Raw genomic sequence first — 26,110 nt, 5'->3', positions numbered from 1 at the left:
GATGATATTGCCTCTACTGAAGGGCCTGCAGTCAACAAGACAGGCACACAAAATTTATATCAACAGAACATTTGGGTTTTCAAGGCTTTGATTGAGTGCTCCCTCCTTCTTGGAGCCTCTTCTTTTCATTCTCTCACACATCTGAAATTCGTAATTCTTTATCTACACCTTTCTTGAGCCACACTGATATTTGTCTATGATGACTGTAGCTTTGTCTCATCCACTCTAAACTGTAAAACATGCTGTGGGCCGAGACTGGGATTCACTTATTTGTGTTTCTCAGTACCGCCCACAGTACCCAGCACACACTATAGATGATTGATTGCAGTTGTGTCAATCAGATAGGATTAAATTAAATGGATAATTGAGACTGGCCTATAAAATTGAAAGCTTTAAAAATTCAGGGATGAAGCAAGTGGGGTGTGGGGTAAGATTAATGTTTTGGGGGAGATGTTTAATGAACATTGGCCTTTCTTGGAATTATAGAAAATGAAATGATAAAGAGGCTATGGAAGAACATTATGGATAAGACCAAAGATTTAGGGGAAAGAATAAACTTGAAGAGGGGAAAGGTAAGGACTGCATTTAAAGGGTCTATCTGGAGGACAACATGCCAGGCATAACAAGTGGGCAGCAAGATGAACCAGTTTGGGAAAAATACGTTTTAGTCCAATTAAACATGATGTAATGACCTGATACCAAGTGAAGCTGTCATATGCGCAACAGAAAACCTGGAAACTGAGCTGAGATGAGAGGGAGATGTGGCAGTCAGCAGCATAGAGGAGCTAGATCTACATGAACAGGGACGTAGAAAGAGAAAGACAGAGGGCTGAGAATATAGGTGTTTCCTTCATTTGGGACAAAAAGGGGAAGACAGCTAACAAGACAACAGAGAACAGGTAATTAGAGATATTACAAGAAGACCCAGAGTGTGCAGGGTTATGGAAATCAATGAAGATGTATTTTAAGGGAGGAGTAGGTATCTATATCAGCAAGGCAGGAGCAGCAGAGAGGTTGAGAGGAGAGAAACACTGCTCTTTGAACAGTTTCTGTAGAAGCAGTTTCTGTAGTTTCTTCAGGCAGTTTAGGAGAAAGGGAAGCAGAACATTCTATTCTGATGAGGGTGAGAGCTGGAGATAACAGTGAAGTCTGGGGAGGCTTTGCAAAATTGCCAAGGGCCCTGTAGTCAAGGCAAGGCAAGCATGGGTATTGAAGGCCAGGTTTCCTGCATGGCCTACCCTGGGTGGGAGTCTCCCAGAAGGACGTCCTTCCCTGTCTACATCAGTGTTTCTGGTGAAGCATAAAGGCTTGGCTCAGTCATTTACTTCATTTTATTCTCCTAATGAAGGGGTATTTTTATGAAACAGCCATGATGAGTAATTTACAATGCATGAATATGAATGAGAAACATTTATTATGCCAGAGAAATGAAGTTTATTGGGAAGTAAATGAACTCTCCTCCTTGCATTCCAGAGAATGCCAAAGAAAAAAGGAAAACAGGAAATGCAGTAGTATGTTCAGGAAACACCCTAAGTAGTAACTGGAGCTCAGATTACAGGGAGCTGAACATCTTTAGAAACAAAGAGGCTCGACCCTCAACAGGAAGGAGTTGTCCAGACATTGGAAGTTGATGATGTGTGTCTTTGCTTGGGTCAGGAAAGCTTTTCAGCATTCTAGAAATAACATAGAGGCAAGATGAGGTTTCTTGATGTCAGCTGAGCTCCAGAAAAGTCAGGACTGGAGGATCCTTCCTGTGGTTGATCTAAATGGCTTTGTAGATGTCTTCAAAGAGGATACAAGCTTTTCAATTACAGCAACCCTTTTGAGAGGTGCCACAGGGTCCACAGGAGTTGCCACTAGCATTGGTGGTGGCGCATGGGTTGCAGGGGAGCCTAGGAGGACAAGGAGGTTTAGAATGGCTTTAGGAGGAGGTTTTAATGCACATAATACCTTGGGCTTAATGACACAACCTGTGAATTCTCAGTGGCTGGAGTTAGTTGGAATCAAGTTCTTTTTGTTTTGTTTTGTTTTGTTTTTGAGACAGGGTCTTGCTCTGTTGCCTAGGCTGGAGTGCAGTGGTGTGATCTTGGCTCACTGCAAGTGGGAGCCAAGGCTCACTATGCCTCCCAGGTTCAAGCAATTCTCCTGCCTCAGCTTCCCAAGTAGTTAGGATCACAGGCATGCGTCACCATGCCTGGCTAATTTTTTGTATTTTTGGTAGCGATGGGGTTTCACCATGTTGGCCAGGCTGGTCTTGAACTCCTGACCTCAAGTGATCCACCCACCTCAACCTCCCAAAGTGGATTATAGGCATGAGCCATTGCACCCAGCCAGAACCAAGTTCTGATTACTACCAAACCCTTCTCTCTCTCCCAGAATGCCATGTGCAGAGGTGGAAAAATTGTGCTTTTCAAAAATATTATCTCATACTCTTGAGGTCTCCTGGAACTTAATGTGCCTTACACAAATGTTATTCCTACGACTGGCCAGCTCCTGCCACCACTCCTCCATTGTTAGCCCCCTGAGACAGGGCTGTTCCCTTACCTTTGGCCTCCCTCTGCTTAGCTATCACAGATCACTGGACACATGCTACACAGTTAATGTGTGTTGCCTGACTAGCTGAAAACATGGCCACCATTTGTGTGCCTACAATATCCCACTGTACACATTCTTCCCAGGCATTATTTGCCCCATACTCACTTGCAGTCCTCACTCTCCAGGAGGCTCCGGTACGTGTTAATCTCACACTCCAGCCGGGCACGCACATCCAGCAGCACCTGGTACTCCTGGTTCTGCCGCTCCAGGTCACTGCGGATCTCCGCCAGCTGGGACTCCACGTTGGTGATCAGTCTCTGCACCTGGGACAGCTGGGAGCTGTAGCGGGCCTCGCTCTCCGTCAGCGTGTTTTCCAGAGAGTCTCGCTGTGGTGGGGAAGATCAGGAATGTCAGAGAGCTGCTCCTTCAAAGGGTTTCTTCACAGGATTACAAGGAAGTCACAAGCTCCAAGAGCTAAGGAGAGTGTGTGGCCCCAAGCACATCCCCGGGACTCTGCCTCCCAAGTTCCCATCGCTCACCAGCAGGTCTGAACAATACACACCAGGTTGTGCTGGGCCTGCAGCTCGATCTCCAGGGCATTGACCGTGCGTCTCAGCTCGATGATCTCCGCCTGGTAGGACTGCAGCTGCTCTGAGCTGGATACCACCTGCTTGTTCAGCTCCTCGGTCTGAAACACCCAAGTGGGGAAAGGATCAGACCCTGTCTCCAGGGCCCTGGGTCACCTCGGGTCCTGAGTGGCCATGTGCTTAGATGCCCACCTGCGTGGCGAACCATTGCTCCACTTCCCTGCGGTTAGTTTCCACCAGAGCCTCATACTGACTCCTGGTCTCGTTCAGGACCTGGTTCAGGTCCACAGTGGGGGCAGTGTCCACCTCCACGTTGAGGCGGTCTCCAAGCTGGGAGCGCAGGGTGTTAACCTCCTGTTGGAGAAAAGGGAAACAATGAACCTACGGCAATGGATCTGCCATTTTCCTGCTCCAGGGAAATGAGCACAATACTGCCCAAAAAGCACTAAAAGGAATATTCTGATCATTCCCAAAGAGTGACACACACATTTTATAGCAATAAACTCCAACAGGGATCACATCAATTGCTGTCCCATGGAAGATGTGCCATCTTCCTGCTCTGGGAAAATGAGCTTGATGCTGCCCAGAAAGCACTAAAAGGGGCCGGGCACAGTGGCTCAAGCCTGTAATCCCAGCACTTTGGGAGGCGGAGGCAGGTGGATCACGAAGTCAGGAGATCGAAACCATCCTAGCCAACATGGTGAAACCCCGTCTCTACTAAAAATACAAAAATTAGCTGGGCGTGGTGGCACGTGCCTGTAATCCCAGCTACTCAGGAGGCTGAGGCAAGTGAATCACTTGAACCAGGGAGTCGGATGTTACAGTGAGCCTAGATCACGCCACTGCACTCCAGCCTGGTGACAGAGCATGACTCCGTCAAAAAAAAAAAAAGCACTAAAAGGAAGATTCTGATCATTCCCAAAGAGTGACACACATTTTATAGCAATAAACTCCAACAGGGAGTCAATTGTTGTCCCATAGAAACTGAAACAACCTCACACCTTCTACAAGACTAAGTCTAAACTCCTTGGCATATGCAAGTCCTTCCTCGCTTCCCATCACATCTTCACTTTCATCACACCCTTGGAGGTACTGCATGCCCAGCCATACCCAGATACACCCTGCCCTGCCACTTCTGTGTCTTTGTTCAACCTCTTCCCTCAGACTGAAACACCCAAGTACTGGAATCCTCCTCTTTGCATCTGAGAAGAGTTCCCTATCTCCTCTTGGGCAGCCTGGATTATTTCTAGAGCTTACTGCTTGTACATCTCATATGGTACTTGTTTCACTCTGTCTTGTTTATATCACTGTGTTTATATGACTGTCTTTCTATACTAGACTGTGAGCTCTTTTAAGAAAAGGGCCATGTCTTACTTCTTTTTTGTCCCTCCATCTCCACCACCAAATTCAGGACCTAGCAGTGATCAGCAGAGAGCAGGGCTCAATGAATGATGTCCCTCCTCAGTAATTCCAACACCTGCCTAACCCTCACCCAGCCGCTGAAGAATGAGCAGCTCACTCCACTCCTTGATATGGATGTAGCACCATCACTCTCTGAGAACATCTTGAGTTCCTCAGAGAAGGATCCCAGACCAGGGATCCAGACAGTAATCCTCTCCTGATTCCCAGTGCTAGTAGCTTAGTTCTGAGGCCTGCTTTTGTGAATTTTTTTCATACCTCCTCATGGTTCTTCTTCAAACAGATCAGCTCCTCCCTCAGGGACTCCACCTGGGACTCCAGGTCAGACTTGCAGAGGGTCAGCTCATCCAGGATCCTGCGTATGCTGTTGATGTCCGACTCCACCAACAGCCTCAGGGACTGCTCCGTCTGGTACCTGCACGCGTCGGAGTGGGAGGATAAGTCAGGAAAGAAAACCACCTTCCCCTCTCATGTGTTGTTTGGGTAGAATTGGCCTGAATCTTCTTGAACTTACACAGTTTTCTGCCTCTTCTCTTCCATATGCTTCAGTCAAGCTGTCCATGGATAGGCTGAAGAGGTTCCCTGACTCACCTAACACCACGAGGAGCCCACAGGCACACATGAGATGAAGTCTCTCACTGTGTTCTCGGTTTTGTTAGCTAATATACCACCAAATCAATTCCCAAAGAACAATTCATTTCAACCTCTGAATTTTGTGGTTTAAGAAACACTTCCAAAAAAACCAGTATAGACCAAAGAGCAGGCAGCACATGAGTCTAGTTCCCTATTTGAAACTAATTTTACATAACCAGCCCTAGGAGGAGAAATAGGGAGAAATGGCTTTCTCCTCTCTTCCAGGCAATAGTAGGTCCCTAGGGCCATGAAAGAACCATAGGGACCTTGAAGTTCAACATACTTGCTTCTGAAGTCGTCAGAGGCCAGCTTGGCATTGTCAATGTTCACCACCAGCCTGGCATTCTCAGCCTTGGCACACAGAATCTGAAAAGAAATTTCTCTCATGAGGTACACTTGAACTTGAAAATGTCTTACTGTTCAAAGAGAGCCAGCTGCTGCTGGCCCCCCATATGGCCAACCCCCTCACCTTCTGCTGGAGCTCCTCAATGGTCTTGAAGTAGGACTGGTAGCTGGGGCACAGCAAGGGCTCCTGCTGCTGGGACCGCTCCTGGATGAGTTTCTCCAGCTCCGCGTTGTCCCGCTCCAGCTGACGCACCTTCTCCAGGTAGCTGGCCAGGCGGTCGTTCAGGAACTGCATGGTCTCCTTCTCGCTGCCATTGAAGGAGCCCTCGCAGAACCAGTTGCAGTTGCTCACATTGGCGGGGATGTTGCAGGCCCCAGGCAGGGTGTAGCCGTGGCAGCTGGGGGGCACGCAGGGCCGGGAGGAGCAGCTGGTGCGGCAGCCCAGGCTGGGCAGGCAACAACTGTAAGACATGGTGCTGGAACAGGTAATGGAAAAGCAGGTAAGCTGCTGGAGGTGGATGTGGGCAGGATTGAGTCTCTCCTTCCTCTGCAGTCCTTTTATACCATTAATTGTGGGTGGGGGCTTGGCATACAGCATAGTTTCCTTTCCTAATGCTTCAGCTAATTTTTCTCCAAAATATGCCAGTTAGATGCTTCTAAAGAGTCCCCCCTCAACCCATAAAATTATTCCATTCAGCTTATGTCATACCAGGCTCTTCCTGGGTGCTAGTGGTTGGTGAAATCAGAGTTTCATCAGATGGCTTCATAGGAGATAGAATCATCACAGCCCCAAAAGGCTGTCTGCATTACTCAGAGGGGAGGACAGCCAGGGACATGGGGTGGAGTTGTTTGGGAATCAGGGATTCCTCACCCAGGAGTTTCCGCCACTGTTCTTTCTCCCCAGAGAGAGAGCTCTGAGAGAGAGCTTTGAGAGTTACTCTTCCAAGTAACTCTTTCCTCCCACATTCATCCATGTTTCAGCATTCAATTTGTTTTTATAGCAGAAACTCAACCTGTATTCGCCGAAATGATCCTGAGCCTTACTATTGGTTGGGGTTTAGGGAACTTGCCAACACATGGAGCAACTGAAAACAATGGCATGTTCATGGTTGAGAAATGAGAAAGTAAAATGGAAACCAATGGAATGGATGGGAATATACCTAAAAGAGGGCATCTGCAAACGGCAGCCCACACGTCAAGTTTACCCTGCTGAATTTTTGTAAATAAAGTTTTTGTTTGTTTGTTTTCTGTTTTTTTTTTTTTTGAGACAGAGTCTCACTCTGTCGCCCAGGCTGGAGTGCAGTGGCACGATCTCGGCTCACTGCAACCTCCACCTCCCGGGTTCAAGCAATTATCTGCCTCAGCCCCCCGAGTAGCTGGGATTACAGGTGCCCGCCACCACACCCGGCTAATTTTTGTGTTTTTAGCAGAAATGGGGTTTCACCATGTTGGCCAGGCTGCTCTTGAACTCCTGACCTCGTGATCCGCCCGCCTCGGCCTCCCAAAGTGCTGGGATTACAGGCGTGAGCCAATGCGCCCGGCAGTAAATAAAGTTTTAATGGAACACAGCCATGCCCATTTGTTTAGCTATTGTATATGGCTGCTTTTGTGCTACAGTGGCAGAGTTGTGTAGTTGTGACAGAGACTATAGTGTCCACAAAGCTCTAAAATTAAAAAATTTGCCAACTTGTACTAAAGCAACAGCCTCTCTAAAGATGAGCAAGAGTAGAAATATCTAGAAGAAAAAATATGCTGGAAACAGTCTGGAGCAGTGAGAGTTCAGATGGCAGCACTGAAGCATGAATATGAAGCATAATATTGCAGACTCACCAAGAAATGAAAATTGGAGCAAGGGTGCTCAGAGGTATCTTTGTATCCATGGTGGCTTTTTCTCAAATTCTCTGGAAATTTCTATCATCTTATTTCTAGACTTGTTCCTCTTTCTAGAGTATTAACTCTCCTAGAGGTATGACTATGCCAGCCTGAGATGCTTCCAGGACAAGCCACAGTGCCCATGAGAATGCAGATTTACTCTGTTGTCCCTACAAGTAGACACTGTCTCTGATAAGTGTGCTTCTATCACCTCTGGGATCCAGTTACCCTTTGACTCTTGCATAACCTAGGGAGCCTCTCTATTGCCCAATAATCACTCTTCACAGAATAGCCTTCCCTACCTCACTTCTTTTCCCTGTCACTCTACCTTGCCTTTGTTCTGCAGAGAAACAAAGTCATGTTTCAGAAAGAAGTCCCAAAAGATTATTTGTGGAACACAATACAAATCATTTAAAGAAGGCTGCATCTGAATTTCAAAGGCAGCATGAGAGGAGCAGAAAAGCACATCTTCGATTTTATTTATTTGAGTGTTTCCTCTTTTTTTCTTAGTCTATCTAGAGGTTTGTAAATTTTCTGTGTCTTTCAAAAAAACTCTGTTTCATTGATTCTTTGCTATTGTTTTTCTAGTCTCTATTTTTATTTATTTCTGCTCTAAGTTTTATCGTGTCATAATAAAATTTAGAGCAAAAAGTGTTATTATATCCTTCCTGCTGCTAACTTTGAGCTTAGTTTGTTCTTTATCTTTTTTAATTTTTTAATTTTTGTAGGTACATGGTAGGCGTGTGTGTATGTTTAGATATAGGTTTATGTATATACATATATAAAACTTTCCTCTTAGTACTACTTTTGCTGCATCCCATAAATTTTGATACGTTGTGTTCTCATTTTCATTTGTCTCAAGATATTTTCTAATTTCCTTTTTGATTTCTTCTTTGACCCATTGATTATTTAAATGTTTTTTAATTTCTACATATTTGTGTATTTTTCAGTTTTTTTCCTATTTCCGTTCTAGTTTTCTAGTTTCATTCCATTGTGGTAGGAAAAGATACTTAGTATGATTTCAATCCTCTTAAATTCGTTAAGACTTGTTTTGTGACCCAACATGTGATCTATCCTGGAGAATGTTCCGCATGCACTGGAGAATATGCATTCTGCTACCATTGGATAGAACGTGTTATTTGTTAGGTCCATTTGTTCTATAGTATTGCTCAAATCTGTTGTTTCCTTGTTGATTTTCTATCTGAATGTTCTATTCATTATCAAAAGTGAGTTACTGAATTCTTCTATTATTGCATTGTCTATTTCTCCCTTTGGTTCTGTCAATGTTTGTTATATATATATTAGGTGCTCTGATGTTGGGTTCATATATGTGTGCAATTGTTATATCTTCCTGGTGAATTTTTTCATTATTATATAATGTTCTTCTTTGCCTTTTGTGACAATTTTTGACTTAAAGACTATTTTGTCTGATATATAAGTACAGCCATCCAGCTGTCTTTTGGTTACCATTTGTACGGAATATTTTTTTTCCCATTCCTTCACTTTCAGCCTATACATTGTCTTTAAATCTAAAATCAGTCTCTTCTAGATAGTATGTAGATAGAACTTGTTGGTTTTTTGAAAATCCATTCAGCTACTCCATGTCTTTTGATTGGAGAGTTTAATTCATTTACATTTCAATAAATTATTGATAGGGAAAGACTAATATTGCCATTTTGTTAATTCTTTTGTCTTTCTCAGAGTTCTTTTGTCTCTCTTTTCCTATCTTGCTGTCTTCCTTTGTGTTTCATGGATTTTTGTATTGATATGTTTTTATTCTTTTTTCTTTTTCTTTTGTGTATCTTCTATAGGTATTTTTTTGTGATCATCATAGGGCTTATATGAAACAACTTATAACTGTCTGTTTTTAGCTGATAACTTTCACTGCGTACAAAAACTACTCTTTTGCTTCTCCCACACACATCTTTTATGTATTGATGTCATTATTTACATCTTGTTATATTGCGCATGCATTAACCTATTTTTATAGTTATAGTTATTTTTAATACTTTTATCTTTTAAATTTTATAGTAGAGGGCCAAGTGTGGTGGCTCACACCTATAATCCCAGCACTTTTGGAGGCTGAGGAGGGCAGATCACCTGAGGTCAGGAGTTCGAGACCATCCTGGCCAACATGGAGAAACCCCGTCTGTACTAAAAATATAAATATTAGCTGGGCGTGGTGGCAGGCGCCTATAATCCCAGCTACTCAGGAGGCTGAGACAGGAGAATCGCTTGAACCCAGGAGGCGGAGGTTGCAGTGAGCCGAGATCACACCACTGCATACCAGCCTGGGTGACAAGAGTGAAACTCTGTCTCAAAATAAATAAATAAATAAATAAATAAATTTTATAGTAGAATTAAAAGAGTGATTTACCTACCACCATTATAGTATTACAGTAGTCTATATTTATCAATGTATTTACGTTTACCAGCAAGTTTTATACTTTCACATGCATTTATATTACTGTTTAACATCCTTTTGTTCCAACTTAAAGAACTTCCTTTAACATTTTTTGTAAGGCAGGTCCAGTGATGATGAACTACCTCAGCTTTTGTTTATCTATAAAAGTCTGTATCTCTCCTTCAGTTTTGAAGGATAATTGTGCTGGGAATGATATTCTTGGTTGGCAGTTTGTTTGTTTGTTTGTTGGTTTGTTTGTTTTCAGCACTTTAAATATATTATCCCATGTCCTTCTGGCCTGCAAAGTTTCTGCTAAGAAATTTATTAATTACCTTATGGAGGTTCCCTTGTACATGATGTCACTTTTCTCTTGTTGCTTTCAAAATTCCCTCTTTGTCTTTGACTTCTGACAATTCAATTATAATGTGTATCACTTTGATTTATTTGAACATCTTATTTGGGATACACTGGGCTTCCTGGATCTGGATGTCAATGTTCTTTCTCAGGTTTCAGGAGTTTTGAGCCATTATTTTTTTTAATAAGTTTTCTAAACTTTCTCTCTCTCTTCTCCTTCTGGATCTTCCTAATGTGAATGTTGGTCTGCTTGATGATGTCCCATACATCTCTTAAGCTTTCTTTACTCTTTTTTATTCTTTTTTCTTTTTGTTCCTCTGGATAATTTCCAATGGCCTGACTTTGAGTTCACTGATCCTATCTCCTGCTTGATTTCGTGTGCTATTGAATCCCTCTATTGAATTTTTCAATTCAGTTATTGTATTTTTCAGCAGCATGATTTCTGTTTGGTACTTTTTGTATTTTCTGCCTTTTTGTTGAAAATTCTCACTTTGTGTATTGTTCTTCTGGCCTTGCAGAGCATCTTTAATTATGGTTATTTTGTTTTTATTTTGTTTTGTTTTGTTTTGTTTTGTTTTGTTGAGACAGATTCTCACTGTGTTGCCCAGGATGGAGTGCAGTGGCATGATTTCGGCTCACTGCAACCTCCACCTCCTGGATTCAAGCATTTCTCATACCTCAGCCTCCTGAGTAGCTGGGATTACAGTTGCGCACCACTGTGCCCAGCCAATTTTTATATTTTTAGTAGAGATGGGGTTTTGCTCTGTTGGCCAGGCTGGTCTCAAACTCCTGACCTCAAGTGATCTACCCACCTTGGCCTCCCAAAGTGCTGGGATTACAAGCATGAGCCATTATGCCCAGCCTATGATTATATGGTTATTTTGAATTCTCTATTTTGAATATATGGTTATTTCAAATTCTCTTTCAGGTAAATTGTATATCTCTTTCATTGGGGTCAACTTCAGGAGATTTATCTTGTACCTTTGTTTAGGACATATTTCCCTGTTTCTTCATTATCCTTGGATCTTTGTGCTGGTGTCTGTGCATTAGACAAAACAGCCACCTCTCCCAATCTTCATGGACTGGCCTTGTACTGGAGAAGAACTTCACCAATCAGCCCAGCCAGAGATACTGGGGACCTCTCAAATTTTTGTGCTAGTCCAAACCACCATCTTTGCAGCCTCCAGGCATCTTGAGTATGGCTAGTTTCCATCAGCACTCTGGCACAGGTGAGACAGAAGCCCATCCCTGATACTGTCCACAGAAAAGTCAGAATATTGGACACAGGTCTAACTCTTTCTCTCTCCAGGGAGAGCCTGGGACCCAGGGTTTTTCACTGGCTCGCTCTGAACTTGGCCGGGGGAGAGGGCTGTGGTGAATATTCATGTGCTTGTTAAAATTACCCTCTTTGTTCTCAATGGCTCCTAGATGTCTGGAGTATGCTGGATTCCATCCGCATTCTAAGACAGGCAAGACAGAAGCTAGTGCGTTGGCAGCCCACAGAAAAATCTGAATGTTGGATGTATGGTCCAGTTATTTCCTCCTCTCCCTGCAAAGAAGCTGGGAGCTGGGGATTTCCTCCTAACTATATGACACTAAGCTGAGAAAGCAGGGATTATTGTGATAGAGTATCTTAAAATCTTTCTACCAACTTTGATTTGGCTGGTTTTACACTCATCCAGGGTGCAAGAGCCTCTCAAATTGTTACTAGATTTCTCACAAATAAAATTTATCTGAGTTTTATTATTGAATTAGTGTGTCCATGAGGGTGAGGAGGGTCCAGGGCTGCTTATTCCCTCATCTTGCTGATGTCACTCTCCAAAAAACACGAATTTGAAATTAAATGACCTGGATTTACATCCTTACCTATGATATGAGCTCAGAGAAGTTCATTCCCTTTTTTGAGTCTTGTTTATCTCATCTCTTGAATTGAAATAATAATAATGCTGCCTACCTCATAGTTTTGTTTTTTTGTTTGTTTGTTTTTGTTTTTGTTTTTGTTTTGCAAAAGGTAAGGTATTGTGTGTGAACATGTTTGGGGGAGGGGGTGATGATGTTTATTTCCATAAACTTCATTGTTCCTATTGTTGACCCAGGTGGCTCAGATGAAGAATTTTGTGAAAATTCTACTTTGTTAAGCAGACAAATTGCCCATTGCCCATCCCAACCCAGTGGTGCTCAAACTTCACCCACTTACCTTGTAAGTACAAGGGGCACAGAACTCTATTCATAAATTAACCATCAAAATGCAAATGTTAACATTAACTTAGTGGTTGAAATAGGAAGTTGGCAGATAACCATTACCTCTATCTTCTCTGCTAAGTTCCTGATCTTGTGGGTTTGGTTATCTTATTTGGGGTAGTTCTTGAGGAGGACAAGTTCTCCACATGAAATTGTAATATCACCAAAGCCTCTTTTCTGGTACTGGGATTGAAATGTGCTTTTGTTATCCTCTTGGAATCTTCTAGACTTATAGCTCTGTGCAAGCATTTGTAATAATGATAATAATGGCAGTGTTGTTGTTGATGATGATTCTGCCATTTCATCAAGGCTTATTAGATGCCAAACAAGGCACTAAGCACTTTGGCACATTTCTCATTTGATTCTCCCAACAACTGTATAAGGTTGGCCTATTATTCCCATGTTACAGATAAAGAAATAAACTGGAAAAGGCTCCAAATTTGCCCTAGATACAGGCAATAAATGGTGGAGCAGGGATTTGAACAATTCAGGTCTATGACTCCTGATCATGAACACCTAAACACAGCACAAAACCTTTATATTTGGCACAGAGGTTTCTCTGGTTTGTGAGGGAAATATTCATTGCTTCCCATTGCCTCTTACTTCATAGTCTTTCCTTCTGGTCCCCTCTAGGGCCCTGTTCCCCACCCCTTCATACTCCATCATTCCTCCAAAGGCCTCTCTGCCCAAGCCTTTGGGCACCCAGCTAATCTCTATGGTACCTTCCTGAACTAAGGCCAAGTCTTACTCATTTATTTTTCTCCACAGGGAAATAATCGTCCTTTTGCATAATTGATCCAAACTGGAAACTAGATTGTCTTTTCTGAACATCTAAGCAAATTAAAATGCATAATCACATGACCTAAGTGATTTAGAACTTAGAAGAAAGACTACCCTTCTAACCATGAGTTTTAACCCTGTAAAAGTTCATCTCAGAAGTAAATTCAGTTTCCTAGAATCAAAGAACTCTAAAGCTAGAAGGACCTGAATTTATGGAGGAGAAAACTAGTGCCCAGACAGTAAGGTAGTACTGAAATGAATATCAATCAATCACTTTCTAGTCAGATAGTCTACTAGGTACCTTTGCATATAGTATTTCATCCTCACCCCAGAACCTGAGTGTTCAGGTTCCATTTTTGTCATCATGTAGCAGAGATGAAGAATCTGAAATGTCGGGAGGAAATTTAACTCATTCAAAATGACACAAGTAAGCAGGCTTCAGTCGGCCTGACCCATCATATTTATTGTGAGTTAGAGAGATGAGACACTGACCTAGGCCAGGCTGTGACAAAACATAACAGCTGGGAGAAAATGCAGAAGAGAGATCCTGGATTCCAATACCAGCTATGAGCACCAGACAAGACACACCTAGGCTTCCTGCACATTGCTTTACTCCTCAGCAAACTGGGAGTTTAAAAAGTAACAAATCCCATCTGGGCGCAGTGGCTCACGCCTGTAATCCCAGCACTTTGGGAGGCCGAGGCAGGCAGATCACGAGGTCAAGAGATGGAGACCATCCTGGCCAACATGGTGAAACCCCATCTCTACTAAAATATAAAAAATTAGCTGGGTGTGGTGGTGGGCACCTGTAGTCCCTGCTACCTGGGAGGCTGAGGGAAGAGAATTGCTTGAACCTGGGACGCAGAGGTTGCAGTGAGCTGAGATGGCGCCACTGTACTCCAACCTGGTGACAGAGCGAGACTCCATCTCCAAAAAAAAAAAGTAACAAATCCCACAAGCTTATCATGGCATGGCTTGGCTCCTGGAAGTAACAGGATATGCTTATATAGAGGAAAATGCTGAGCACTCCTGGACAGCCTGCTGTTCTTCCTGCAGATCCTGGCAGCAGCCTCAGGCCTCAAAAAACTCAAATGATGGCTTTAACTCTAGATGTAAGGATGGAAAAAAAAAGTGCCTTAGCTCCATCCCAAAGTAAACATAAAATTTGCAGGGAAACAGAAAGGAAAAGAAACAGCAAAAGTATCCAGGAGATAAGCCTAGGGAAAAGTCAAAGGTCGGAGAGTGGTAGATCCTGCCGGCTAAGAGTTTAGACCAAGACAGCTCAGGAGGCAATAAAACAGGTCACCAAGGAGCATCAGACATGCCAAATAGCCCAGACAACTGAAAAAGGAGCTGCCCGCCCACCTATCACAAGAGGAGCCTGGGGCCAAAAAGTATCAAATACGCGGAGCAGACCATACACTTCTGGTGCACAGCTGGGTTTAAAGAAGAAAGAATTTATGGTGTGAAAGACCATACGACAATATGCAAATCCTGCTGTTGAACCTAAATCCAAAAAGAAAAAGAAAATGATGATACTTTTTTAACCTTAAGAAACTTAGCTATACCAGCAATAATAAAAATTGTCAATAATCCTAATAAAAATACGTGGTCTACAAAGTGTTTCCATAAACACTTTTCCATGCTTCCTTTGGCAAGTTTATAAAGTAAGTAGAGAAGACATGGTTATCTCCACTCTACCTTTGGGGCAACTAAAGCTAGGAGAAGCCACATGACTTATCCAAAGACACAGAGCTATTAAGGTCATAAATGTCAGAGCTAGAATCCAGGTTCTGGTAAGTGAGTCTCAACCTAGCTCATTGGAGGCTCATCACCTGTAAAGCTTCTAAAACTCCCAGTGACCAGGCTGAATCCCGGATCAATTAAATCAGACTCCCTGAGGGCAGACTCAAGCCTCAAAAAATTGTTTAAGTTCCCTGGGTGATTTCAAACACAGCCAAGGTTGAGAACCACTGTCCTGCCGTGTGTCTGATGATGATGACAGAGCACCTGGAAATAATTTGAAAGCCACATGGAAATGTTTAAGGGGAGGTATAGCTACAACGATTGAGATTTTTATGGTTTAAAAAACATGGCAGAATTTACAGATCCTATAAATTTTGCCTCCAGCCAGAATTTTTCTTTATTCCAGGATGCCATCTCTAGTCAAAGCATGTTTAGAAATTTCTGTTTTGTTAATGTCTGTATCTTTTTAATATCCAGTTTGCTGATAACAAACCTTTGTCCTTTGAGGATAGGTTTGACTTTTTTGAAGCTGTTCAAAGAGAAACCTTGTGAGTGACGTAGACAATCAATTTGGATCATTTTTAAAACCACCTCCATAGGATTGTGACTCATAATTGAATCTAAAGGCAGTTCCTGAAGAGACTTGCCAAAAATTAGTGGGAATCTGTGCATAGGGTTCAACAATGTGAATGTACTTAATGCCCCTGAATTGTACATTAAAAATGGCTAAAATGGTAAATTTTATGTTGTACATATTTTACCACAATAAAAATAAAATCAGAGGGCTGGCAGGGTTGTGTTTCTCTTTAAAGGGTCTAGAGGAGAATGCTTGCTTTTTCCAAGGTCTAGAGATGACCTGCATTCTTTGGCTCATGACCCACTTCCTCCATCTTCAAATCCTGCAAGGACAAGGCAGGTTCTTCTCACATCACATCACTCTGACCTGGGTCCATAGTTTCATCACCTTCTCACTCTTCTGCCTCCCTCTTCCACTTTTAAGAACCCTGAGTCCACCTGATAATCCGAGATAATCTCCCTATCGTAAAGTCAGCTGATTAGCAACTTTAATTCCGTCTGCAACTTCGATTTCCTTTTTTATGTAATCTAACATATTCCCAGGTTCCAGGAATTAGAACATGAACATTTTGATGACGGATGGAGGGGACAATTATTCTTTCTACCACAGGAGCTATTAGCAGTACTTTTGTATTATTGTAAAATAATATACATAAGCAGGATGTGGAATAAAGAAACAAGCAACATGAGAGAGAGCCTCTGGACTGAGCTTGACCTTGGGTTTGGAGGAAATCACAGACACAGGGTGAATCATAGTAGAGACAGAGTTCCAGGTCAGAGGCTTCTCACAAGCCAAGCAGCAAAGCACAAATCCAAATCCATCCTGGAACTTGAGTTTTAAAAAGAAGAATCAAGGGAGAAATTATGGTGGAGAGAATCATCGCTTTAGGAAAACAAACAAAAATATATTTTTTATATATTTTTATATATATATTTATATATATATACATACAAAATTCCGATTCACTTGATCATTTTAGGACACAGGACTATGTTTCACCCAGGTGGAGTCTGATACCCGCTGGGAAAGCCTGGTGTGGTGGGAAAAGTCAGAGACCTCTGATCCCTTCAGATCAAAATGGCCCTCTATGGTTTCGGGAGGTCTATGCTTAAACACTTCCATGGGTCTTCATGAGAGTCAAAGAGAGATGCCCTTTCTTGATAAACACCGATGCCATTGGGTACCAGCATTGTCCCTTTCAGTACTCAGAGTTCCTTCTAGCACCCACCGGCTGTTCACAGTGCCAGGGGACTGGGCCTTATAACAGCACTACTTGGGGACTAGTTTTTTAACAAATTGTCAGTAAGTTGCAGTCAGGAACTGTGTGTTTCTTCATGTGTCTCTCCCCATCCCACCACCCAGCGTCTGCACAGAGTAGGTATTCAACAGGTACTGGTTGGATTGAATTGAGAAAGGCCAAAGGATCAAATAAAGAGTTGACGGGGTCTCTAAGACCTGGAGTCGAGGAGGGAGGACAGAAGCTGGAAGCCCAGGCTGATAATGATCGACCCACACAAGGGAAAGGAGGAATTCCTGGGCATAGCAGGGCAGGTCAGAGGGTTTCTTTGCTGGGAAATGCCTGGACCACCAATAACCCAGAATAATACAGCACTGAACCCGAAACTCCTGCTGAAAGAACATGAGTTTTCCAGAGCTTCTTTCCAGCCCGCAGCTCATGCCTCCTCCATTCAGATTTGGATACAAGCAGCTCTGGGAGATGTCCAAGTTAGAAGGGAAATCCAAGAATAGCTAAGGGGAGATAGGGACTGCAGCACTCAGCACCTCCACCCTCCTTCCCACTGGCCTGCCTGCCTCGCTCCTGGGTCCAGGGCACCAGATTCACCATCTGCCCCTGAGGCATGAAACTGCTCTGGTATCCAAGAGTCAGGGCATTATATGGCCTGTCTTTCAAGTGGCTTTTTATAGCGTACTCAGGTGATGAGCACGTTGAAACAAATGAATACAAATGAAAAAGGCATCTGCTTTGCCAAGGAAATGATATTTATTAGGAGGTTAAAAGGGAGGGCCACTGGCACATCAGAGAGTTCTCTGGGTGAGCATAGGAAGGAACAGACCCCCAGGAAGGAAAGGGTGAGCAGGACAGTCTGGAGTAGTTGGGGAGGCTGCAGGCTTTGGGTGAGTTTCTTGGCTGCCTTACTCGGGCAACTCCAGCCATGCAAATGATGTTTTCAGGCCCCTTTTGTTGAACCAGAGCCAGGTCACAGCTCTGGAGTCCTGGGCCCTGCATCCTTGCTCCTCCGGCATTCCCTAGGTTCTAGCGCACGAAGGAATTGCAGGGCCCACAGCGGGGGCGTGGGGCACAGGGTGTGCAGGGGGCAGGAGGGACACAAGGGGTACAGGGATTGGAGAGACAGGGTCCGATGGGCTTGCTGCACGCGTTGGTCGTGGCACAGGGATTGCTGGGCAGACTGGAGACAAAAGAATGATGTGGAAAAGTGAGTTAAGGGCAATTTTAAAATCATATGCCAGAGATATCCCCAAGGGTAAGAATGCCTGGGTCAAAGGACTTGACCTGGCCTAGAACAGAAAAGGCACAGACTCCCCTGCTACAAAGATAACTCAAATTGTTAATGGTCTCCCTGCCATAGAGCACCAAGGTTGACAGAAACTCTGAAACTCTGATGTCTACTCTCAAATCCATTCATGCCAAACTGATGACATGGGGTGAGTCATTTACCTTCTCCAAGCCCCAGTTTACTTTCCTATAGAATGGAGGGAATACTGATCCAGCCCACCTGGTGGTAATTATAAGATCAAATCAGGTAGCCTATGGGAATGTACCCACTAGACAATACAGTATTGTAAAAAGTAAGGCATTGATCACATATCATGCAGTCATGCATATTATCATAGTAGAATGCAAAGACTTGGCAGTGCAATTTCAGTTTGTACATCAAACAACTCTTGCTACCAAACCATTTATGTTTTAAATGATGGCCATATTATGTTGTCTGAGTTCTGTTTGAGCATGTCTAGTGTGAAGGCATAATTTCCTTTCCAAGGTATGCAATATTTGCATGGTGTCTAACTGTTACACTCACACGTGCATCACTTCATCAAACACGTCTGCCCATGTACTCACTTGCAGTCCTCGCTCTCCAGCAGGCTCCGGTATGTGTTGATCTCACACTCCAGCCGGGCACGCACATCCAGCAGCACCTGGTACTCCTGGTTCTGCCGCTCCAGGTCACTGCGGATCTCCGCCAGCTGGGACTCCACGTTGGTGATCAGGCTCTGCACCTGGGACAGCTGGGAGCTGTAGCGGGCCTCACTCTCTGTCAGTGTGTTTTCCAGAGAGTCTCGCTGTGGTGGGGAAGATTGGGAATGTCAGAGAGCTGCTCCTTCAAAGGGTTTCTTCATAGGATTCCGAGGAAGTCACAAGCTCCAAGAGCTAAGGAGAGTGTGTGGCCCCAAGCACATCCCCGGGACTCTGCCTCCCAAGTTCCCATCGCTCACCAGCAGGTCTGAACAATACACACCAGGTTGTGTTGGGCCTGCAGCTCGATCTCCAGGGCGTTGACTGTGCGTCTCAGCTCGATGATCTCTGCCTGATAGGACTGCAGCTGCTCTGAGCTGGATACCACCTGCTTGTTCAGCTCCTCGGTCTGAAACACCCAAGGGGAGAAAGGATCAGACCCTGCCTCTGGGGCCCTGGGGGGCCTTGGATCCTGAGGGGCCACGTGCTTAGATGCCCACCTGCGTGGTGAACCATTGCTCCACTTCTCTGCGGTTGGTTTCCACCAGGGCCTCATACTGACTCCTGGTCTCGTTCAGCACCCGGTTCAGGTCCACAGTGGGAGCAGCATCCACTTCCACATTGAGGCGGTCTCCAAGCTGGCAGCGCAGGGTATTGACCTCCTATGGATGCAGAAAATACAAGAGTTACTATGCTCAGCAAAGAGTGGACTCTAAGGAATGGCATTGCTTGTTGAAACCCTGTTAGTCTATTTTCTCGGAAAAGAAACTTTGAGTGGAGCAGTTTGTGACAGCTCAAGGCACTCCATGTGGCATAGCCCCCTCCCCACCATCTGCTGTGCCATGGCACTTGGCTTCAGAAAAAAATCCCAAAAGTTTGCTTGGATGCCACTGAAGGATGAACTAATTGATATTCAACTTTCCCAGTTTACAGTTGGCTGTGAGGACCTCAGAATGCCAAAAAAAAATAGGCTGTGCAATTTCAGACCATATATCAAAAAACTCTTGCTGTCAAGTAAGAGGTAAGAGCATGTCATGGCCCCTCCCAAGAGAGAGGAAGAATCTCACAAACACTCTTCACCAATACTTTGAAAGAGTAGAGACTCACATTTATAAGGTTTGATATTTTTTTTTCTTGGCCTTTGCCAAAAAAAAGACTTCACAAAGCAATAACACTGCAATGCTAGGACTCATTCTACAACTGTTGATCAACTGCAAGCACATGGAGCTGCTCTGGGCAACTCAAATAATGTGCTAGTTTAAAGTGAAAGATGTTTCCTGTCTGGGAACATGAACAGGTCTTATCTCTCTCCAATTTTTCTCTTGCCATGATGTTTTCAAAGGAAACCCTCAGTCTTGTACTCATACTCTGCATTCTGCTGCCCCAAATCACTAAAGCTACCCTGAGCCAGAGGCTGAGACAGGTTTGTGCATTTCTCATTTCTAGTCTCACCTGCTCATGGTTGCTCTTGAGGCAGAGCAGCTCCTCCTTCAGGGACTCCACCTGGGCCTCTAGGTCGGACTTGCACAGGGTCAGCTCATCCAGGATCCTGCGCAGACCGTTGATGTCCGACTCCACTAGCTGCCGCAGGGACAGCTCGGTCTGGTACCTGTGCAAGGACAGGGTCAGAGTACTATCTGGTAGGTCTTCAAGACTCACAGGAATGATTTTTGATAACCTCATGTGCCTTATCTTTCCACTTTCTGTAATGAATAGGCCCAGGAGACAGAGGTTTCTGGAGGCTCCATCAATACCCAATATTCATCCCAAAATAAACAGATTGATTTGAGTCCTCATCCATTTTTGCATTTCTTTGCTTGGTTCTCCCCAGTCCTCTGCAGAATCCTTCACAACAGGTGGGTAGATCTGTTTTCAGATGGAAATCCCTTTTCTTTAAAGATTAAACAGAAGCAATGGACACTAGTGCAAATTCCAAACAACTCACTTGGTTCTGAAATCATCCGCAGCCAGCTTGGCGTTGTCGATCTGCACCACAAGCCTGGCATTCTCAGACTTGGTACACAGGATCTGGGGAGTGAGAGGTGGCTTAGTGAGGACTGAAAATAAATATGAAATCATCAACTTTTTAAAAATGACTTAAGCCATTTTGAAATAAAAGAGGAAGCAAGAATTATGACAGCACGGAAGCAAGAAACACACTTCTCTATCACAGACAGAATCACAGCAAACTCTCTTGCTTGGAGATGACAGCAATGCCGCTCACCTTCTGCTGGAGCTCCTCAATGGTCTTGAAATAGGACTGGTAACTGGGGCACAGCAAGGGCTCCTGCTGCTGGGACCGCTCCCGGATGAGGTTCTCCAGCTCCGCGTTGTCCCGCTCCAGCTGACGCACCTTCTCCAGGTAGCTGGCCAGGCGGTCGTTCAGGAACTGCATGGTCTCCTTCTCGCTGCCATTGAAGGAGCCCTCGCAGAACCAGTTGCAGTTGCTCACATTGGCGGGGATGTTGCAGGCCCCAGGCAGGGTGCAGCTGTGGCAGCTGGGGGGCACGCAGGGCCGGGAGGAGCAGCTGGTGCGGCAGCTCAGGCTGGGCAGGCAGAAGTTGTAGGGCATAGTGCTGGGAGGGAGGGAGTGAGTGCCTGGCTGAAGACAGAGTCTAAATTCTCCAAGCCACAGAGCTGTGGGTCTCCTTCCTCTAGGGAGCATTTATATCCCACTGCAGAGGGTGTGGACACAGTATGTAATGTCTTTTTTCTTTTTATTTCTTCACTTCTTTTCAAACGCCCTTTCCTTCAGTCTGTTATTTGCCTTCCTCTGAAGAGTCCCTTCTCCCATAAAATTCTTTACTTGGGCTTCTTGCTAAGTCAGGACTCCTCCGCAGACAGTCCACCCATGAAATCAGAGTTCTGTGGTAGGCCTTCAAAGAGGCTACACAGTCCAGCCCAAGTATCTGCCCTCATTAATTGAGGTGTTGATCCATCCGATGACATTCTTTTGTGTCACATAATCCTGCAGGCCCATAAACATACTCATGTCCTGGTCCACCTGCCGTTTCTAGGGAGAAACACGGATTGGTTTGAGGAAGAAGTTGCATTAAGAGGCCACAGTGGACTGTCTTTCCCTCTGCATTTAGAGAAGAATCTTCAAATGATGGAGCATTCTGTGCCTTGGAAGCCTTAAGGTGGATGATTAGAATCAATGGAGGACATGACTGAAAAGATTAGACAGCGATTTGTGTTTTACGGGTCCGTGTAATACTTCCCCCCCACCACCACATATTACTTAAGAAAATTGTAGAGGAGAGAATTTTAAAGGTAGAGGCTTTGATAACTAGTTGGAGAACAATAAGTTTCTGGGGTAAGAGATCGTTTTGAAAGAGGCTGAAAAGTGCAAACCGAGAGAGCCATAAAAAACACATTTAAGGCTGGGCACAATGGCTCACGCCTGTAATCTCAATACTTTGGGAGGCCGAGGCTGGCAGATCACGAGGTCTAGAGATAGAGAGCATCCTGGCCAACATAGTGAAACCCATCTCTACTAAAAATACAAAAAAAATAGCTGGGCATGGTGGCACCCACCTGTAGTCCCAGCTACTCGGGAGGCTGAGGCAGGAGAATCACTTGAACCTGGGAGGTGAAGGTTGCAGTAAGCCGAGATGGTGCCACTGCACTCCAGCCTGGTGACAGAGCAAGATTCCATCTCAAAAAACAAAACAAAACAAAAAAACGCATTTAAATAATCTAGGAAAGATATTCAGGGGCAGAGAGAAAGGAATAAGGAGGTCTTTGTCAAACATTTCCTAAGGTTATCCATAGTATCCGAACAGAGTAGATGGATATGTTAGGAAAGTCAGGAGATAGCCCAAAGAGGCCTCCTCGGCCTGAAATCACTTGTAGTTGATCTTTAAACTTCATATGAATTGACCCTATATTCCATAATATATCCATGTTGGCTTTAATCTTTATATATATATATATATATATATATTTTTTTTTTTTTTTTTTTTTTTTTTGAGATGGAGTCTCGCTCTGTCGCCCAGGCTGGAGTGCAGTGGAGTGATCTCGGCTCACTGCAAGCTCCACCTCCCAGATTCATGCCATTCTCCTGCCTCAGCCTCCTGAGTAGCTAGGACTACAGGTGCCCACCACCACGCCCGGCTAATTTTTTGTATTTTTAGTAGAGATGGAGTTTCACCGTGTTAGCAAGGATGGTCTCAATCTCCTGACCTTGTGATCCACCCGCCTCGGCCTCCCAAAGTGCTGGGATTACAGGCATGAGCCACCGCGCCCAGCCGGCTTTAATGTTTTTAAAAAGCCCCTTTTAAATTTCCAGTTAAACTTTCAAATACTTTGCCTAAATCTATAAGAGAAATGGATACATCAGGAAGATGTACCATATTCTGTCCTGGGCTTCCCATCTCCAGCCTGACTGGAGATGCCACCTGCTTTAAGAACCAAAGGTCTAAAGGTACCAAAGGAGGTCTCTGTGGCTGTGAAATTAAATCCAAGGACCTGGGCACCAGGAAAGAAAATGCTGAGCACGGCATGAGCAAGGGGGTTTTGCAAGGCAAGCTGGAGTCATTTGGGGTTGCTTTGGGAGGTGAAGGAAGGCACTAGAAGATCTGAGGAAGAGGTAGCCAAAGTTCTGAATATATAAAAGTTGCATAATTATAGGCACCGTCAGGTACCACCTGCATCTCAGGAGGCAGCACCCCCATCTCCACTGTGGCTTTGGCTGCCAGCCAGAGCTGCCGTTTTATTGACAATTTATTGGAGTGCTTCTCCCATTGAGCTTTCATGATGGTATTCATGTTGCACTCTGCTTGAGTCTCAGATAAAAGGTCCTTCATCTACACTCCAAGACCATTATCATTGCTTATTATAATGCCATTCAGATGAAAAGCCCCACAGCACTACAAAGAAGATCTAGACTTATAATAAAATCAATACTTTTGTTTCCTTGCAAGACAATTAAAGGGGGAGAAATAGGTGGGTCTACAGACTGTTACTCCTGAGACTCTCCAGAGGAAGAACGCAAGGCTAGGTGGCAGCTGTCTGTGGGGAGCTTCTGTCTCATTTCATCTGGGCTTGGGATGAATGGAAAGGCTCGTGCATCTGATTGATGAGCACTAGCTTGTAGATGACAGCACAGGCCTTCTGCTTCCTAACTCTTGTCAGCCTGCTCCAAGCGCTGGCTTTCCAGCAAGCAGCTATTTCCTCAGCCCTTTCTTCTTCCCCAGTCAGGCAGGCTTTAACCTAAGCCCAAACTAAATGCCAGCAGTATTCTCCAAGCTCTTGGTTCCTATCTACTGATTGGCTGGCATAGCCTCATGGAGACTGTAGTCAAAGAAGAGTGTTTAGGCTCTAAGTATGAGAAGATTCAAGGATTGTATTGACAAGAAAGCAAACATAGAATTTTTGTACAATGCAGAGAGATCAGAGAAATGGAAAGAGATGGAGACAAGGAGAGATAACAAGAAAAAGAAGAGACAAGGAAAAAAGTTGGGAGGAATCCTCAGAATCATGCAGCAAATCAGACAAAGTTAGCCCAGCTTCCAAGGGGCTAACCTGGAAAATGCAAAGCTGAGAAGAAGCCAAGACAAAATAAGCCAATAGACTGAGGAGTGGCCCACCGTGCTGAGTGTCCTGCAAGGCGTAAATGGAGTTGACTCATAAAAGATCTATGGACACAGGACTACAGCTTCTGAGGCCTCTGAAAGAAGTGACATTGTTCCAAGGTGTCCAGACCAAAGCGTCACCTCTGTGATCCAGCTTGAGATTTGTTTGTGGCTGAGAAATATACTGCCATCTACACACAGGCAGTGTAAAGTCTAAAAGGAGCGACACTGCCTGTTCCTGAAGGAATAAGGAGTGGGAAGAGAAGAAAGGAGAAATGCAGCAGGAAGTGTCAGTCCTGCACTGGCTGCAGGTCATGACCAGTCGGGAGCCACACAGAAGATGTAGGAGAGAACAAGAAACCCCTGTTATCTTCTGGTTACTCCTAGATATTCCTTTTTCTCCCTGCTGGTTGCCCTGCAGAATGTGAAATGGCACAAGAATTCAGGATGGGGACCACAGACAGACTAGGTGGTGAGTAAACACAATGCTGCCATCTCTTGTGAATCTAGCCTCTTTCTTGCAGTGTTTTCAAGATCTCAATGGGCTTGAGTGAATTTGCTCCTTGAATTAGTGGGGAAAATGAGACCCAAGGGTTGTAAGATCCCCATGACCTCACACAGGCGAGGGGTAGAATTCATGTATTCTCTTGGTTTCCTAGTTGGAATATTTGCAAATTTTTTTTATTCAAGGAGAAATTGAGCAGTCAATGGGCTATCAAATGCACAGTCATTATCCAGTTCAATTTAATTCAGAACACATTGATTAGAGAGCTTCTCTATGCTGAGCATATGACTAAACTAAAACAGAAGAATCATAGTTCTGGTGAAAAAAATATCTTTTTATGAACAATTCCGGCCAAGATGGGTCCTCAATATGTATGAGAAATAGCCAGAAGTTAAGGAAAGGAGATATTTAAAAGGTGTAAGATGGGCATTTAGAAATATGTTAGTATTCAATGTAAATAGAAAACGGGTACTGGGTGCAGTGGCTTGCATCTGTAATCTCAGCACTTTGGGAGGCTGAGGTGGGAGAATCACTTGAGCCCACGAGTTCAAGACTAGCCTGGGCAATATAGCAAGACCCCATGTCTACAAAAAAAATTAAAAATGAGTTTCAAAATGAGCCGGACCTGGTGGCACATGCCTGTAATCCCAGCCACTTGGGAGGCTGAGGCAGGAAAATCTCTTGAACCCGGGAGGCGGAGGTTGCGGTGAGTAGAGATCACGCCATTGCACTCCAGCCTGGGCAACAAAAGCGAAACTCCATCTAAAAAAATAAAAATAAAATAAAATTTAAAAATGAGCCAGGCTTGGTGGAGCACACTTTAGTTCCAGATGCTCTGGAGGCTGAGGCAGGATGATTGCTTGAGCCCAGGAATTTGAGGTTACAGTGAGCCATGATCACACCTCGGCACTCCAGCCTGGGCGACAGCAAGACCCCATCTAAAAATTAAAAATAAATAAAAAGAAAACTGTTCATGTGACATTATGGGCATTAGTCACTTGTTGAACATCTACTGTGTGCTTGGCACAGTCCCAGGGGCAGGGGACATGGTGGGGAGGGGGGGTATGTCATGTCCCTGCACCCAGGAACTCTGAGTCCTGCTGAGCAGACAGGTCCACAGCTAGCATAATGTAATGTGATTGGGCCTTCACCCAAAAATATCTCCTTCCCCTACCCACTCCATTTCTTCCTACACCCACCCCTGACCCAAACCGCATTCAGGGCATTCCAATCCAGCTCATGATTTTCAGCCACACGGCGAGGGGATGAAGCCATTTCAGGTTATGCACTTGATCCCAAAGAGTTGTTTGTGCTTCGCT

The 26,110-nt window shown here is 44.3% G+C and overlaps 2 protein-coding genes across 2 annotated transcripts; both read right to left on the bottom strand.

Moving 5' to 3' along the window:
- Positions 1-1,414: 1,414 nt before the first annotated feature.
- KRT34 (keratin 34) lies at positions 1,415-7,589 on the bottom strand. Its single transcript, NM_001328291.1, is given in 8 exon segments — positions 1,415-1,892; positions 2,701-2,921; positions 3,098-3,223; positions 3,315-3,476; positions 4,800-4,956; positions 5,458-5,540; positions 5,644-5,995; positions 7,350-7,589. Coding segments are annotated over 7 exon segments (1,185 nt in total). The 5' UTR covers positions 5,992-5,995; positions 7,350-7,589; the 3' UTR covers positions 1,415-1,804.
- A 9,887-nt stretch (positions 7,590-17,476) lies between these two features.
- KRT31 (keratin 31) lies at positions 17,477-21,349 on the bottom strand. The gene is made up of 7 exons (NM_001098551.1): positions 20,935-21,349; positions 20,656-20,738; positions 20,163-20,319; positions 19,211-19,372; positions 18,994-19,119; positions 18,597-18,817; positions 17,477-17,922 (listed from the first exon to the last, which is right to left on the bottom strand). Exons 1-7 carry the CDS (start codon positions 21,280-21,282, stop codon positions 17,769-17,771), a joined length of 1,251 nt encoding a protein of 416 aa, NP_001092021.1. The 5' UTR covers positions 21,283-21,349; the 3' UTR covers positions 17,477-17,768.
- Positions 21,350-26,110: the final 4,761 nt, after the last annotated feature.

This window comes from Pan troglodytes, chromosome 19, assembly GCF_028858775.2.
Source record: "Pan troglodytes isolate AG18354 chromosome 19, NHGRI_mPanTro3-v2.0_pri, whole genome shotgun sequence".
NCBI lineage: Eukaryota > Metazoa > Chordata > Mammalia > Primates > Hominidae > Pan > Pan troglodytes.
The sequence above is the reverse complement of the archived record's forward strand: the minus strand, read 5'-3'. Positions and strand labels throughout refer to the sequence as shown.

What these genes read in the sequence shown, in the direction of transcription:
- KRT31 (NM_001098551.1), bottom strand. Translation starts at nt 21,282, where the DNA reads ATGCCCTACAACTTCTGCCTGCCCAGCCTGAGCTGCCGCACCAGCTGC. An exon ending in TTGAGGAGCTCCAGCAGAAG is followed by an intron (nt 20,739 to 20,934) that starts GTGAGCGGCATT and finishes CTCACTCCCCAG; the next exon opens with ATCCTGTGTACCAAGTCTGA. An exon ending in TCAAGAGCAACCATGAGCAG is followed by an intron (nt 19,373 to 20,162) that starts GTGAGACTAGAA and finishes CTGCATCCATAG; the next exon opens with GAGGTCAATACCCTGCGCTG.